A 17816-nucleotide genomic window follows, 5' to 3' on the forward strand; every position below is an offset into this window, starting at 1 on the left:
TTATCTTTGAAATCTAGGGATTTTTAATGTGTGACATAATTTTTATATTTATTGCTAGTGCCACCTACTATGTAGTAATTAAACAATTCAAATTTAACAATACAGTTTTCTTCAACTTTGTTGGCGTTTAATGTTTTGTTACAAATTGACAGCTGACAATGACATTTTCTTATTTTTTTGTTAACATTGACAGCTGACAATGACATTTATAATATTTAACAAAAGGTAATGACAGTTTCTTCTTTTTTTTTTGTTGACATTGACAGCTGACAGTGACATTTTCTTCTTTTTTTGTTGACATTGACAGCTGGCAAGGACAGTTTTTTTTGTTGACATTGACATCTGACAATGGCATTTTCTTCTTTTTTTGTTGACATTGACAGCTGACAAATGGTACTGACAGTTCTTTCGTTTTTTTGTTGACATTGACAGCTGACAAATGGTAATGACAGTTTCTTCTTTTTTTTTGTCGACATTGACAGTGACATTTTTTTGTTAACACTGACAGCTGACAATGACAGTTTTTTTTGTTGACATTGACAGCTGACAATGACATTTTCTTCTTTTTTTGTTGACATTGACAGCTGACAAATGATAATGGCAGTTTCTTCGTTTTTTGTTGACATTGACAACTGACAAATGGTAATGACAGTTTCTTCGTTTTTTGTTGACATTGACAGCTGACAAATGGTAATGACAGTTTCTTCTTTTTTTGTTGACATTGACATTTTCTTCTTTTTTGTTGACATTGACAGCTGACAATGACATTTTTTTCTCTTTTGTTAACATTGACAGCTGACAATGACATTTTCTTCTTTTTTTGTTGACATTGACAGCTGACAAATGGTAATGATAGTTTCTTCTTTTTTTTTTGTTGACATTGACAGCTGACAGTGATATTTTTTTCTTTTTTTTTTGACATTGACAGCTGACAATGACATTTTCTTCTTTTTTTGTTGACATTGGCAGCTGGCAAATGGTAATGGCAGTTTACATAATAAATGGCAGTTTACAATTAATAAACGGGCAGACTGCAATTGCGCGCAGCGGTCAGAAAGGAGGAAGACCTAACCCTTCGGTCCAAACCTAACTTACGGGTAACAGAGTGAGAGAACCGCAGGAGGTATTTGACCGCTGCGCGCAATCACAACCCACCCTAATAAACATAGTTTAATTTGTATCTCTCCATTGACCTCACCGTACATAAACGGCGACACTGTCTTTCTTTGCACTTAAACTGTTTTTTAATTAATCAAACACTTTGCAAATGTTGGATTAATTCTAAATCGCTTTTTTGTGTGATATTATTAATATCAAAATAAGAAGTTACATCCATTTTTCGATACTAAACGTGAATGACAACTAATCTTGTTTTGACAAATTTTCAAATTCCAAAGATATTTTGTTCTGAAGCTATTTCCTTGTGACATTTTTATGATTAATTATTTATATGGGAAATAAGCCACAATTAAAATGAAATTATTAAATTAATAAAATTATTTTTTTCATTTTAATTGTGGCTTATTTCCCATATAAATAATTAAAGATATTTTGATTTATTTAAAATTTTAAATTACATCAATATTTGAAACAGAAAACCTTACGATAAAAATTGGCAACCTAGCACTCTAAATGTCATAAACATTTTGTGATTTTGTGTTGTGAATTTGATTACTTGATTGCAAAAATGTTGACAGAGAGAATTTAAAATTTTGTTGGATTATAATATTTTCAATATAATCCAGTATTCTAATAAAAATAATGAATTATACCGCACTAATATGGATTAATAAGATATAAATAAAAGGTCAGTACCTACAAATATAAAATATACACTTCTATTTGGGGAAAATATGTCTGAAATTAGTAAGGTTATGTATGGAAAAAACCAATTTTTAAAGTTGATTTTTATTTAAATGAATGAGTAATCCGCAAATTTTTTTCGGGAATATAGCTTAAAACAATGTATATTTTCATATTTTCCAAAAAATTTTACCCGATGCGAATGCCTACTAACTGCCACGGCACCTTTCAATGTTTTCTCTAAACAACTGCAATATTTGTAAAGCTGATATTCTTTGAACAAAAGATATCTTGCATTGCATCTCATTTCACATATTAATATGAAAAATCTCTTCAAAATACCAAACCTTTCAATAACAAGCAATATTTATAATTGAAGCACTTCAACTGCTGTCTGAAGATTCTGAAATGGTGTCAGGTAGTTGAGAACTGGATATTCCCTAGCAATACATTGTCCATAAATTCCCCATTTTATATACCCATAATATGCAAAAGTATTTAACAACTCCTAAAATAGAGTATTTCTAAATGTACTTCTATATTGCAGGATGATTATTATCGGTTATGTTGCTCTGTTCTTTAAATGACAAAATACTAATAAATAAATTCAACGTTTTACTCTTTTCCATGATCTTATTTTACTTTTTATCTATATTACAGGGGTAATAAATAGAATTTCAGCACATTTTAAAGGTTATTTTTATAATCTTTTACAAATTTACAAAAATATTTAATGTCATTTGTCAATTGTCAAAATAAAAGCTTCCTTTCAACCAAAACCTACTAAAATCTACTATATTTTCTACCAGATTCTAAAATCTACTAGATGTAAAATTTTCCCACTAAATCACAAGAAATTCTACTAGATCTAGTAGAAAATCTACTAAATTGGCAACCCTGTCGCCAAGTCGCAATCAAATCAAAATCAACCCAACCCAACCCTTCATTTTACAGTTATTCAAGGTCAAATTTGACTTATACAAAACACCCAATTTTGCCGTGAATAAAAAGAAAATAAAGAAATTTGACAAAATAAAACATATCCAATTGTTCTATTTTATCAAATTCCTTCATTTTCTTTTACAAACCATACATTTTGTACACGTTAAATTTGGCCTTGAATAAGTTTGTTAATTTGTTGTTCAATTTATTGTTGATGTAAAGTGGACATTACTCATTATTTTAGCTGATAATCGGACTACTTCCAACAGATGATGCGGTGTTGTCATTCTTATTTCACAGTCACAGCTTGTTAAGATAGTGGCTGTGAAATCAGCAAACAAAATTGACATGTAAAAATGACAATCGAAAGATTGTCAGTTTATCTGTGTGAGACAGAAGAAATGTAAAATGAAAATGTAATATAGTTATAATGTAAAGTAAAAATGTAATGTAATGTTGTTTGTTGTTGTGCTGAGGAAAGATTTTATGATGGGTCATGATAGGCATTTACATTTACAATGTTTATATTTGTTTTGAATCTTGAATGGATGTCTCACAGTACCGTGTAAATGAAGTTCCTGCTTCAGCTTTTTACATTCCAAACTTTATCACTGATAACGAGGAATCACACATTATAAAACAAGTCTATGCAGTTCCAAAACCAAAATGGACTAGTCTTTCTAATAGAAGATTGCAAGATTATGGAGGTATTCCACACGAAAAAGGAATGATACCAGAAAGAATACCGAGTTGGTTACAAGCATATTTAAATAAAATTGCTGAGTTACAAATTTTCGAACAGTGTAAACCAAATCAAGTATTAGTAAATGAGTATTTACCTGGACAAGGTATTATGCCTCATTCTGATGGGCCGCTTTTTTATCCTACAATAAGCACTATTTCATGTGGTTCTCACACTGTATTAGAATTTGTAACAAATGACGAGAGTCGAAAGAAAGTCTGCAATATATTTTTAGAACCAAGAAGTTTAATCATAATTAAAGATGATTTGTATTCAAAATACTTACATTCCATTTCAGAAAGAAAATTTGATTCCATAAATGACTGTGCTAATAAAGATTGTTGTCAATTAGATTCCTGTGATCAAGAACTGGAGAGGTCAACGAGGATATCTTTAACTATTAGAAATGTTCCAAAAGTTTTAAAAATAAAATTATTTTAAATTGTACTCACTGTATTATTGACCTTGTAAATAATTCTGTGTTCTATCTTGTTCTGCTCCTTCTTTTTTCTTAGAGGTTTCTAGCCTTCACCTGAGAATGTGATAAGTATTTGTTGCTTCAGATCTTTTTCTTCCTCTTTATAAGCAATTCTGCGTGTTCATTAGTGGATTGATACCTCTATGGAAGGATGTTGCTCCATCTTTTGTGCGGTCGGCTGATTCTTCTATCTTTAGCCGATTTATCTCTTGGTATTTTAACCACATGTATCCCCCATTCTCTTTATGTGGTTATTCCATTCTTTTTTTCTATTTGAGTTCATTCATCTATACACTGTACATTGCATTCTCTTCTAATCTCTTTACAGAACCACAGGTACATCTTTTAAATATGATGCAAGTCTTCGAAATGCCGCCCCTTAAATATTATTGAAACTTAACTTTTATTTTTATTAAAATGAACCAAAACTTTTATTTTAAAAACAAAAAATACTTTAAATTAAATAAAATATGTATTAACACTACATTAAGTAGCTAGGCGCAAAATTTGCTTGCAACACTTTTGAATGCATTGATTTTTTTTCGAATCCTGAGAAAATTAATTAGTATTTTTGAAAAATTTAAATGCAGAATAAAAGATTACATTATTACCGAGGGCCGAAAGTCCCTGAAAATCTCTGTTTTATTTGAAGTTACAGGGTAAAAAAAGAGAAAATTAAGTGTAATTTTTAATTTCAAATGTCTTATTAAAAAAAAAACCTTTTCTTTATTTTAAGGGACTTTCGGCCCTCAGTAATATTGTATTCTTTAAATCTGTGTTTCAATTTTTCAAAAATATTTATTAGTTTTTTCAGGATTCGAAAAAAGTGAATGCATTTAAAAAGCATTGCAAGCAAATTTTGCGCCTATGTTTTTAAGTAACATTTAAAAAAATTATAATTTTACACTTCTGACTTTAATTTTGGCAAACTCGTCAATCAGATTGGTGTAGTCTAGTGGGGATAGATAGGTGTAGCAGCTAGTGAGAACTCTATTGAAATAAGTGCTAAATTTTTTAGTTTTGTTTGTCTTATATAATATGTTTTTAATTTTGAAAAACTTCTTTCCCCACTAGCTACCTAGACAGGGAGTGTTTAAAAAATTCTTAGTTTACAGCTACGTTTGGGTATAAAGAAATTATTACATTTTGTTACAAATAGTTCAAAACCTCTGAAGGTTTCATTTTTCTAGTGTCTCATCATCTATTTCAAAATATATAAAAATTTAAAATTTTTATTATGAGTTTCTAGAAGCGAAAATCGATCAATCAAAAAATTAACGGCAATGTCTAAAATATAGATGAACAAATTTATTTTAAATTTAGCTTCATCTGTTAAGAGCTCGTCCAAAGATTTTTCGAAGTCAAATAAACGCTTTTTTCTCCTGGCTCGAATTTCAATTTCAGCTGGAAATTAGGAACTTATATCACAATTTTCTGCAATTTCATTAAATTTCCATTTGGTCATCAACCATATTGTCTGTGATGTGACTGCCGCGCCGCATCATAGCACGGCACGGCCCTGTCTCTTCACTCCTTTTCTGATCTCTCAGTGTATTTCCTCTAATTCTTCTCAGTACTCTCATCTCTGCCGTTTACAATAGTCTTTATATTCAGTATATATAGAGATATTCACATAGGCCTGGCCCCAGGAGCGTGGCAAATTTTAGAGAACAGCTAATTCTTGTCTACCATGTTGAGAAAGGGGGGAAGCGTTTGCCGATCTTGCCCAGGGCAGACCGTCTTCATCTTGGGCTATCAATATTGTGTAGTATGCGTAACAACAGGGCACAAAATATCCGTGATATTTCTGTAAGTATTAAAATAATATTGGATAGGTATATATGATATATATCCAAAATGTGATATTTTGGATATATTTGAAAATAAGGCTCTAAATGTAGAATATATCTTTTATATGTATAAAAGAAAGATATATTTTTACTTAAATAAAAGATACAAAAATCTTTTGTAAAAAATATAAACGTAGGTACGTATGGTAGTATGTTACATAAACAGAAAACAAAATGATACGAGTATCCAAGTAACAACTAACATATAGGTAAGTATTTTCTATTTTTCCAAAATAACTTAAAATTCTGAACATTTAAAAAGCAAAATCAAAATTTAGAAAATTAATTAAGATGATGGTTCAACATCGGAAGTGTCTAAAACAAAACCAGTAAAGCACCCAAGACTTAATTCTGCCTCTTCATTTTTCCTTCTTTCAGTTTCTTGTTCAGGTGAAATCCATTCCAAATTATCATGTTTTTGGTATGAAGAACTGTTTAAATATTTAAACATGAATACAAGTTTATAAACTTGTGACAGTGATTCACAGTCAGTCAGTCGGCAGCTCGCATCAATTAAAAATGGTTGGGTGATACCGTTAACATGACCAAATTTTACATGTTTGTAACGTCTCAGTGATTGTTTTTAATGTTTTACAAGTACTATTAAAAATTAAACTAATTTTCATCGTCCGGAGTTGGACAACTGACCAAATTTTCCAAATTTCTTAATGAGATGCAAACACAAAGTAGCCGGTACTTTTATCCCTTGACCATTAGCTCTGAAGATGACTTTTCAGTCGAAAGCGCTTAGCTAAGGAAATAAATACATTTACACACTTTAATATACTTCTTTCACTTCCTTCGTTGATTCTATAAAAGACATAAGTATACACAAACATTAATTTTTATTTATATAGTCCATGATATAGTCGGATCGGATCGGATCATAAATTTCAATATATTTATATACCATACTTATTTAAAGGAAATAATGAAAATAAACTTGGAATAGAATATTTATTAAAATAGATAACTTCTTAAAATTAATAATATAACTCAACGCTTATCATCATCATCTATTTTAATCGATTTTACTTCTTTAATGATTTCATCTAGTCTGTGAAGGTCCTTCAGGGAAACCTCCCCACTTCCTCTTTCTATTGGTTTTGGTTGTTTTGGATGGGGTTTCCAGCCAAGCATGTTAATTATCTAAAAAATGAATATTCACCATAATTATTAAAACAATAAAAATGAAAGATATATACAGTATACTGCAAATGAAAGGAATAAATTCGTAGATCGTAAGCTGGCGAATTCAAGTTAAAAGCCAGGTCGATTTTTATTTTTAAATTATGATTTTTTGGCATATATATCATACTAGTGACGTCATCGATCAGGGCGTGATGAAATCGACAATTTTTTCAAATTAGTATAGGGGTCGTGTGCTAGCCCATTTAAATGGTTATTCAATTCTCTATTAAGTAATATAAACATTAACATAATTATTTATACAGGGTGACCAAAAACATTTTTTTAAGTAAATTAATTGACACAAAAAGAAGAATGTATGTAATTTATTTAAAAAACTAATTATAAAAAAATGTTTATTTGACAAAAATTAACATTGATTTTCAGTTAAATTCAATGTTCAAGTTGCCACCCACCTGCCTCCTGGCAGTTTGGGACATTTAATTTAAGCGAAAAGCAATTTTATTTTTCAAATAAACATTTTTTTCGGTTTTCTGATAGCAGTAAAATGTATTTTTGTATTAAATAAATTACATACATTCTTCTTTTTGTGTCAATTAATTTAATTTAAAAAAATTTGGGACACCCTGTATAAATAATTATGTTAATGTATATATATATATATATATATATATATATATATATATATATATATATATATATTACTATATAGAGAGTTGAATGACCTTTCAAATGAGCTAGCACATGACCCTGATTCTCATTAAAAAATCATGTACACATACTTGTAATGTAATTTAATATGTCAAACATTATAAAAAAATAAGGGGTGTCCGATATAATTTTGTCCAGACTATAATTATTAAGTAATAATTTAAAAATTACTTTTTTTTTATAAATTCTACGAAAATTTCTTCGACCCGGGCAGACATTATTTTAGATTTTTTAGATCATTCCCACAAAAAGGTATTTTGTAATTTTTCTCTTAAGAGTGTAGGCGCAAATATTTTACGGCTATCCCTACTTTTTCTGTCTTTACACGCAAATTACGTGCAGTAAAATTCTCACTGGTATGGATATGTAAACATTACTTGACAATGTCATTATTAACTTTAAAGATATGGTTTCTTAATGTTCTTGGATAACAGTTACTTGTATACTTGCATTATTAATTCAGTTAATTAATATGATAATTTTTTCACTAACTATGTATTCAGTGATTTTAATAATTTGTAATGTACAACAAAAACTAATACTCAATCGAGAAAAGAGGAAAAGTGATAAAGTGATTTTTTAATAATATGTATATTGTTACTATGGAACGCTTACAATTTTGAACATCTTTAACAACAAAATACTTCGATCACAGAATATATCCTGGTGTATTCTCTGCTTGAATAATAAACAATAAATAACTTTTTATTAAGTTCACGTCTTAAATCAATTATTTATCAAATACACTATCAATATTATTTAATCAACAACTCAACATATTCCCAATGCCATGTCAAACATTTAAAATTGTCACTGTCTTGTCACCATATTCTATTTGAGTCAGTGGGTTGTATGACAAAGATAGTGAATATACGATTTGGAAAATATTATCACGGACTATGGAATATCTATTTTTTTCGAATCCTGAAAAAATTAATAAATATTTTTAAGAAATTTAAACGCAGAATGAAAGACTAAATTATTATCGAGAGACGAAAATCCCTTAGAATAAATAAAAACTTTCTTTTGAATGAGATATTTGAAATTAAAAATCACACTACATTTTCTCTTAGTTTTTCACCCCTGCAACTTATTAAAATAAACATTATAGAAGTTTTCAGGGACTTTCGGCCCTCGGCAAGAACGTAATCTTTTATTCTGCGTTTAAATTTTTCAAAAATATTAGTTTTCTCAGGATTCGAAAAAAATGAATCCCATTTAAATAGCATTAGAGCCGCAACTTTGTATCAATTCCCTTAAGTTGATCGTTTTCAAGTCATAAACAATTTAAAACCAAAAAAATATAAAAATTACGATTTTTAGGGCTCAAAAACATAAGTAAAATTACGAAGTACCTAAATTCAGGTTCAAACCTTATTCTATCGAAATTATTGTTGATAAGTATTTTGGGTTTATTTCATTTTAAAACATTATTTTTTAGTTGTTAATGCAGCCCCATCGCTTGTCTTCCCATGAAGGAACCTTCCTCATTAACAATTAAAAAAAAAGCATATTTTAGAATAAACAGGGCAAAATGATTATCGGTAGGTACCTAACTGATAGAAAGTTTGAACTCAAATTTAGGCATTTGATGATTACAAAAATATTTTTTACTTTGTGTTTTTGAGCCTTGAAAATCGTCATTTTTCGTTCTTTTTCAGTTTGATATTGTTTATAACTCGAAAACGATCAACTTAACAGAAAAGTTACAACAGACCTTTTTCGAATGACCCAAACAATCTAAAATAACATCTAATAATATTGGTAGAATTTATAAAAAAAGTAATTTTTTTCATTATTAATATTGTTATTAAAAGAAAAAGAGTTATTGTCAAAATACCTGCTAGCAGAAGAAATAGAGAACGAAGAAATGTTAGAAATGTCAAGTGCTCCAAGATTAGCACACCATACAATATTTAAAAGAAGACAAAAAGAAGGATACTTCAAAATTTTGATAAACAACCATTTATTAGATGATGTAAATGAGACAATTAACTATTCTAATTGGGAAAATGAGACATTATTAGTTCTTCCACTCTATATTTGCCATGCATGAAATTATTCACGAATTACCTTTTATACAGTTGAGACCCTGAATCTTTACCCGTGCGTCATCATTTAAAGCATACGAAATAAGTCGATGATAAGTCGGAAATTGAAATTTACTAAACGCAACAGCAAGTGACAGTAAGTGACTTGTTGTTGCGTTTAGTAAATTTCAATTTCCGACTTATTTCGTATGTTTTAAATGATGACGCACGGGTAAAGATTCAGGGACTCAACTGTACTGGGTATCTTTTTTACTCACAACAACTAGTATCGCAAAATTAAGCCGCTTGTCCATAGAAATCACAATAAGTTAAACATATACGGATAAACAATTAAACAACTTATTTGATACCGTGTTTACTATTAATTTTGAAGTTTATAATTTTCAGTGATAGTGACATTAGCGCATTTGTCGTGTTTATTGGTTCATTTGCATTTATTGTTGAATTGGTTTTATAAATAAATAAAGTTTTATTTATTTATCAATAGTTTATTAGGTATAATATCTACAAAAAATAAATATAAACTTACGTGCATAGAAATCGGCCCACTTAAAAATTTGGTCATTTTTGATGTCTCATATTTTCTAAACCTGTTGGTCGATTTAAGTGATTTTTTGAACATGTTATAGCCTGATCCTTTAGCAATACCGCTGTAATAATATTGTTGCTAAACTGGTAAAATTTCATTGTATACCCAGTGTACCAATCAAACTGTTTTTTACTCAAAGTTCGCATCACCCTGTGGAATATTCTAGCATTAATAAAATACTGAAATTAAAACCCAACTTTGGCCTCCTCAGGTTTTCTAACATTCTGTTTTTTGATTCATTCGTTTATGTTAGATAATAAAAAAGTTAGGTACTTTATACATGTTCTTCATCAATACACGGTGTTTCTAAATAAGTGCGACAAACTTTAAGGGATAATTCTGCATGAAAAAGTAATGACAGTTGGCTTTATAAATGTATGTCCGCAAATGTTTCGTTTCCGAGATACGGTATGTTGAATTTTTTCTTACAAACTGATGATTTATTTATTGCTTTAAAACCAGTTAAGATATGCAAATGAAATTTGGTAGGTTTTAAGAGATAGTTATTGCGGATTTTTTGACATAAAATTAAGAATTTTATATTCACCACTAGCGTGCATACGGGTAATATGATCGGTCATATTACACGTATGCGCGCTAATGGTGAATATTAAATTCTTAATTGTATGTCAAAAAATGTGCAATACCTACGTCTTAAAACCCACCAAATTTCATTAGCATATCTCACCCGGTTTTAAAGCAATAAAATAAATCGTCAGTTTGTAAGAAAAAATTTAACATCCCATACCTCGGAAACGAAATATTTGGTGACATACGTTTATAAAGCCAACTGTCATTATGTTTTCATGCAGAATTATCAATTAAAGTTTGTCGCACTTATTTAGAAACACCGTGTATTGATGAAGAACATGTCTAGTTGCTAAAGTACCTAACTTTTTTTATTATCCAACATAAACGAATAAATCAAAAAACAGAATGTTAAGAAAACCTGAGGCTATGGTTGGGTTTTAATTTCAGTATTTTATAAATGCTAGAATATTCCACAGGGTGTTGCGAACTTTGAGAAGAAAACACAGTTTGATTGGTACATCCGGTATACAATGAAAATTTATCTGTTTAACAACAATATTATTACAGTGGTATTGCTAAAGTATTGCTAAATCACTTAAATCGGTCAACAGGTTTAGGAAATATGAAACATCAAAAATGACCAAATTTTTAAGTGGGCCGATTTCTATGCACGTAAGTTTATTTCAGGTAAATAAAGGAAGAGTTGCAATTTTGACTTTTGAGTCCCCAGACAAAGACAAGTATTTTAGTAATATGTAGTGTTGATAACTCAATTTGTAAAAATTTGCACTGGTATTTGTTTCCCGCATTCCAGCAACTCAACATGAGTATATCACACGCTTGAAAACAAGGAAGGCACACAAAAAACAAGAAGATAGAGCAAAGAGAATAAAAATCTATACTGTCAGCCAATTACAAGGCTTAATTACAAAAAATTACAAGGGTCTAATAAAAAAACTTATTACGATAAAGTAATACGGGCACCGGAGTCTAAAGAAGTCTAAGTATGTTAAGTAGTAAAATGAGACTTTAAAAGCCCATAACCATTTCGCGGCTTTGAAGTTAAATATTAGCTGGAAAGAAGACAAACAAACGGGGTGTTATACACGGTCAAACCTATACAGGCCTATACAAAGAAAATCCTAATAATATTGACATGATGTTTTCGTCTAGTCTAACGGATTTGCATATACCTACAAGAGATTAAACCGTTCTTAGAGATGGTGACTGGACACTCTCATTGATGAAATATCTCTATAAGGGAGATAGGGAGAATGAAATAGCGGTGTCGGAAAGTTGGTCGAGAACACTTCGTCGACAACATCTGGTCGACAAACAGTTGGTCGAATGCACAATTCGTCGACGAACATTTGATCGAATGGATTTTTCGTCGACAAAGACCCAAAGGGAATAATACATGGCGGAAACACGCCAATATATAAAGTTAGTTTCTTTGTACCATATCAAAAAAAATTATTTTATAGATTGCCAGTCCTAAACCTTGGATAAAGTGTGAAGGGGAGTTTATTCTCACGATTTCTTTACTTTTTTATTGATATTGACTGATTATTGCAGTCGAAAACATTGTACGGAAATGCCTCGATTTCCTAACAATTTATTTACCTCAGCATCTCGCATATTTTCCGCAAGTGCCCGCAAATTTGACTTGTCCGGAAATGCTCCGTTCGCAAGTGCGCGGACACCAAAAAGAAGAACGGTACAACATCACTAATTAAAATATCGGTTTTAATTTGCTCTCTACTCTCCCACCGCAGCAAATTTTTTCATTAAATTTAAAAATAATTAAGATTTAGAAAAAAAATTAACAAAACCCAAAAAAAAAAAATAAATTCAGATATGTATAATACAATATTCCAGTTAACAAAATAAAAACCAATAATCCGTCGTTTTTCACCATTACTCTCTTTATCCTAAAGATAAATAATAAGAGTTTGTCGGAGAGAAGTCCATTCGAACAAAAATGTTCGTCGGCGAATTGCACATTCGATGAATTGTGTTTGTCGACCAAATGTTGTCGACTAATTTTCCGTCGACGAAGTGTTCTCGACCAACTTTCCTAGACCGATGAAATAGAGGGTTAGGGTGAATAAAATTGATGCACAATACGGATAAATCTTTAATCTTAGTGAAAGTTTTTCTCTTTTAACTAAGAGAATATTATGATGTCTTAGGCCCGTATTCATAGTCGAGACTCAAGTCAGAGTCGATGCTCAAGGTCGACCTTGAAAAAATTTGTATACAAATTTGTATAAGAATTTGTTCAAGGTCGGACTTGAGCATCGACGCTGACTTGAGTCTCGACTATGAATACGGGCATTAGTGAAATTTATTGAAATAAAAATTTTGTTTATGAAGATTTCACAAACAAGTACACTAAGCAGTAAAATTAACGCACCACCTTAAAAATGGGACATTTTGATGTCTCGAATTTCCTAAGCCTCTTGACCGATTTGAGTGATTTTTTTAATATATTATAGCTTTATTCTTTAACAATATCCCTGCAATAATATTGTTGCCAGACATACAAGTTGTCATTGTATACCGGGTGTACCAATCATACTGTGTTTTTTCTAAAAGTTTGGAACACCCTGTGGAATATTCTAGCATTTATAAAATGTTGAAAACAAAACTCAATTGTAGCTTTAGGCTTTCTTAACATTTTGTTTGTTGATTATATTGGAACTTATATTGGAAAATAAAAAAGTTAGGTACTTTAACAACTATCCAACGTTTTCGTGCATAAATTCTCATTTTCTGCTTAGTTTAATAACCAAGTCTACAGTAGACGACGAGAAATTAACAATTTGAAGAATTTAAAATTGTTAATAGTCAAAAAGTTTCTGATTTGTTGTGAAAATTAGTATACAGTATTTCTCATGATTATCTTTCAGTGCGTCACAGTTTCTTTCTAACGCATTCAATTGTATGTGACATTTTTTTTTATCTATTTATTATTTATACATATGACCTGGCCTCTAGTGACTAATCCAGGTCGTTTTTTCCTGATGGGATTACAGATATTTTTTTTTATATTTTTACATTTTTTACTCAACTATTAAATCTATTTTTACAATAACAATTTGCCATAATCTCTTAATTACGTATAACAAACAAATTTAAATAAACAATTTAAAATATTTTTGGTACTATCAACTCCCTTCTAAGTTATAAAGACAGTCCCTCTATTTTCAGAAGAGAGTTGGTAGTTTTTTTTTTTTTTTTTTTTTTTTTATTTTTATGAATTATGTATTGAATTATTATTTTTATTTATTTATTTTATATTGAATTATTATTATTATAATTGTAAATATCTATTTTTGAATTTATATTTTATTTTAACTTTATCTTACTCAACTTCATCAGGGTTGGATTATTGGTTGTCTTCTTCTATTATTATAGATTTCTTGTTGTTTTTTAGATATTATTTGTGTGAGATTGTTTAATATTTCAAAATATTCTTCATTTTGTAATATATCTCTTATTTCAATTCTTTCTAATCTTCTTCTCATTTCTCTGTGTTCTTCATTTTCTATAGTATTTTCACAATGTAACACTATATGTTCTGGTGTACCTAGTTCTCCACATTCACAATATGCATCATCTTTTAAGTTAAATCTTTCCAAATATGTTGGGTACGGTCCATGTCCTGTTAAAAAGTGTATTAAACCTTGTTTTGGATTAAAATAATTTGGAATGTTTTCTAATATTGGTATAAAATTGTATAAACGTCTAGATTTTGTTGAATTTTCCCATTCATTTTGTCTTTTTCTATTTATTATTTCTTTTAATTCTCTTTTATTTCTTATATCTAATCCTATTATTTGTATTATTTTTTCATATTTTTCTTTTTTTAGCCAATAATTACATGCTCTTTTTTGTGTTTCTAAATGCATTGGCATTACTCCGGTTAAAACTGTGAGTGCCTGTGTTGCAGTTGTTCCAAATGCTCCCGTCATTCTTACAAGAAATCCTCTCTGAGCTCTATTTAATTTTTCTGCGTTTTTTTTATTTATTAATCTATGTGCCCATACACTTGAACCGTACCCTACAATTGATGCAAGTATTGTACTTAGGTATATTCTCATCTGTCGGAACGAAATTCTATATTCCTTCTGTGCTAGACTAGCAATGCTATGCATGATCTTTGTTGCCTTTTCACAGACACAATTCATGTGTTTTGTAAATAATTTTTGTTCGTCTATTATAATACCTAAATATCTTGTTTCCACTTTTCTTTTTATTGTTTTCCCTCTAATTTTTATAATTGGATCTCTTTCTAAATTTCCTTTTATTAAACTATATGTTGTTTTTGAATCTGATATTGTTAATTTTACTTTATTCATCCAATCATTTACTCTTATTAATACTTCATTTGATTTATTTTCTAATTCTCTTCTTGAGTTTGCATCTATGATCAACAACAAATCATCTGCATATGCTATGCTTCCAAGCACTTCAGGATCTATAGTCAATTGTTCCAACAGTTCCTCTAGCATTACATCCCAGAACATAGGTCCACAAACTGATCCTTGTGGACATCCTTTTGTGATATGTTTTGTCTTTTTTCCTGTTGGACAGCTTTGTATGTGACAGAAAAAAAGGCACGTCGGTGATTACATTTCATCGGTGACATTTTTATAACATTTATTCTAGTTATTCTAGTTGTCGATAGATGGCGCCATAATAAAAAAATAATTTTTTTTTAATTAGATACAGTCGGAAAAATGAAACAATACCCATGAACGAACATATAAAACACGCTGTATTTTCCTGTCACCGTGTCACAAAGAAAATTGTCCAGTGCAAGTACATGTAACAATAATCGTTACATGTACTTGCGCTGGCCAATTTTTTGTGTGACACGGTGACAGGAAAATACAGCGTGTTTTATATGTTGGTTCATGGGTATTCTTTAATTTTTCCTACTGTAATAATATTACAAATATAATCTGTATAATTTATAAGACTATACAAATCAAAGAAAATACCATTTTATAAATGCAAGAAACACATTTGATTTGTTTTTATTCCAAATTGAAAATAAAACGTGACAACTGTCAGATTTAACTAAAATGTCATGTTAGAATAAATGACATAAATGTGTATTATCACGGACTTACCCTTTTTCCTATCATTTGTTACGCACTGAAAAATGATCATGAAAAGGACAATAGATTTATTATCTAAAGTTTCAATTACGGGCGTATTTTTTTTGTGGTTTGGTGGGAGTGGAATGCACTACAAGGAATTTGACCCGCGATAAGTGTGTTCAAGTAGTGACCTTACATAGCGAAGGACTTAGCTACCATGCTATCGGCTCCTTATATTGGTAACATTTTTTTGCTAATGCACGATAATGCAAAAGCTCACGTTGCACGAACTGTAACCGAATATTTACAACAGGTACATCTTGGGACTTTTGAATTGGCCACCGCATAGTCCAGATATTAACCCAATCGAACAATTGAGGGACATAATTGGCAGATGAATTCGGCAGTGTTTGTCACCTCCTAGCACCTTACAAAAGGTAGAAATAGTAGCTCTCGATATTGTTCAAGACCAAATAACAAACCTCATTTGTAATATAAAAGTACATATCTTTTATTATTGAACATAAGCGAATGAATCAAAAAACAAAATGTTAATAAAGCCTAAGGCTACAATTGTGTTTTAATTTCAACATTTTATAAATGCTAGAATATTCCACAGGGTGTTTCGAACTTTTAGAAAAAACACAGTATCATTGGTACACCCGGTAAACAGTTACAACTTACATGTCTAGCAACAATACTATTACAAGGATGTTGTCAAAAATAAGGCTATAACATATTAAAAAAATCACTCAAATCGTACAAGAGGTTTAGAAAATTCGAGACATCAAAAATGTACCATTTTTAAGGTGGTGCGTTAATTTTGCTGCTTAGTGTATAAAACAGGTAGTTATCACCTATGCTAAGAAGAAAGAATACTTATTATTTGGGAAGTTATACCTGAAAGGTTGCTGGAACAGACATTTCCCCAGATTCAGGATCAGGTGCTCCGTAAAGCTGTTGGTATAGAGCTGCCGCTGCAAATTGTGTATCTCTATGCAAATGCAACGATCTATTAAGGGCAGCATTACTTTCTGCCATCCCTAAAACAAAAAAAAAAGTTGTGACATTGCAATGTACGACCTTTTACTATATTCTTATTCAGCAATTAGTTCAACCAGAAATTTAGGAGCGTGACGCCATACATGTAACAGAATCTACTAGTGGTACGAAGTACAGATCAAATGCGTCATTTACTAATAACAAAATCAAAATAAAATGGGTCCACAACATAGAACTACCCTTACATTTTAATAAGTCATATATTCGGTCCCTTACAGCGAGCCAGCTGTAACAATAGACGTATTCAAGATTTTTAGAGATTTTTAATAACATTTGTGCTGACATACACTACGCATCAAAATTAACGCACCACGTTAAAAATGGGACATTTCTTATGTCTCGTATTTCCCAAACCTGTTGTCCGATTTGAGTGATTTTTTAGTATATTATAGCTTCATTCTTCAGGAATATCGACCTAATAATATTATTGTTAGTTAAACAGGTAAGTGTCATTGTACATTGTATACCGGGTGTAACAATGATAGTGTGTTTTTTCCTCAAAGTTTGGAACACCCTGTGGAATATTCTGGCGTATATAAAATATTGAAATTAAAACTTAACTGTAGCCTTAGGCTTTTTTAACATTTTTCTTTTTGATTCATTCGCTTACGTTAGACAATAAAAAAGTTAGGTACTTTAACAATTAGCAATGTTATTCATCAATACAGGGTGTTTCTAAATAAGTGCGACAAACTTTAAGGGGTAATTCTGCATTAAAAAATTATTACCATTTGCTATATAAACATAATGTCCGCAAATGCTGTGTTTCCGAGATACAGGATGTTAAATTTTTCTTA

At 30.1% G+C, this 17816-nt stretch overlaps 2 protein-coding genes across 2 annotated transcripts in view; one reads left to right on the plus strand and one right to left on the minus strand.

The window, feature by feature from the left end:
- The first annotated feature begins 3108 nt into the window (after window positions 1–3108).
- LOC126886901 (alpha-ketoglutarate-dependent dioxygenase alkB homolog 6) lies at window positions 3109–3934 on the plus strand. Its single transcript, XM_050654038.1, has one exon. It carries the CDS (start codon window positions 3290–3292, stop codon window positions 3926–3928), a length of 639 nt encoding a protein of 212 aa, XP_050509995.1. The 5' UTR covers window positions 3109–3289; the 3' UTR covers window positions 3929–3934.
- A 2824-nt stretch (window positions 3935–6758) lies between these two features.
- LOC126886902 (arginine-hydroxylase NDUFAF5, mitochondrial) overlaps window positions 6759–17816 on the minus strand; it is a 55567-nt gene continuing 44509 nt past the window's right edge. The window contains exons 4-5 of the mRNA XM_050654039.1: window positions 16858–17000; window positions 6759–6964 (exon numbers count right to left, since the gene is read on the minus strand). Of these exons, the coding sequence (XP_050509996.1) occupies window positions 6812–6964; window positions 16858–17000 (296 nt within the window). The 3' untranslated portion in view covers window positions 6759–6811. The remainder of the gene's footprint in view (window positions 6965–16857; window positions 17001–17816) is intronic.

This window comes from Diabrotica virgifera, chromosome 6 (genome assembly GCF_917563875.1).
Source record: "Diabrotica virgifera virgifera chromosome 6, PGI_DIABVI_V3a".
In the NCBI taxonomy this organism is placed as follows: Eukaryota; Metazoa; Arthropoda; class Insecta; order Coleoptera; family Chrysomelidae; genus Diabrotica; species Diabrotica virgifera.

Bases quoted from the DNA above. Each gene is read 5' to 3' on its own strand.
- LOC126886901 (XM_050654038.1), top strand. From the start codon at position 3,290: ATGGATGTCTCACAGTACCGTGTAAATGAAGTTCCTGCTTCAGCTTTT.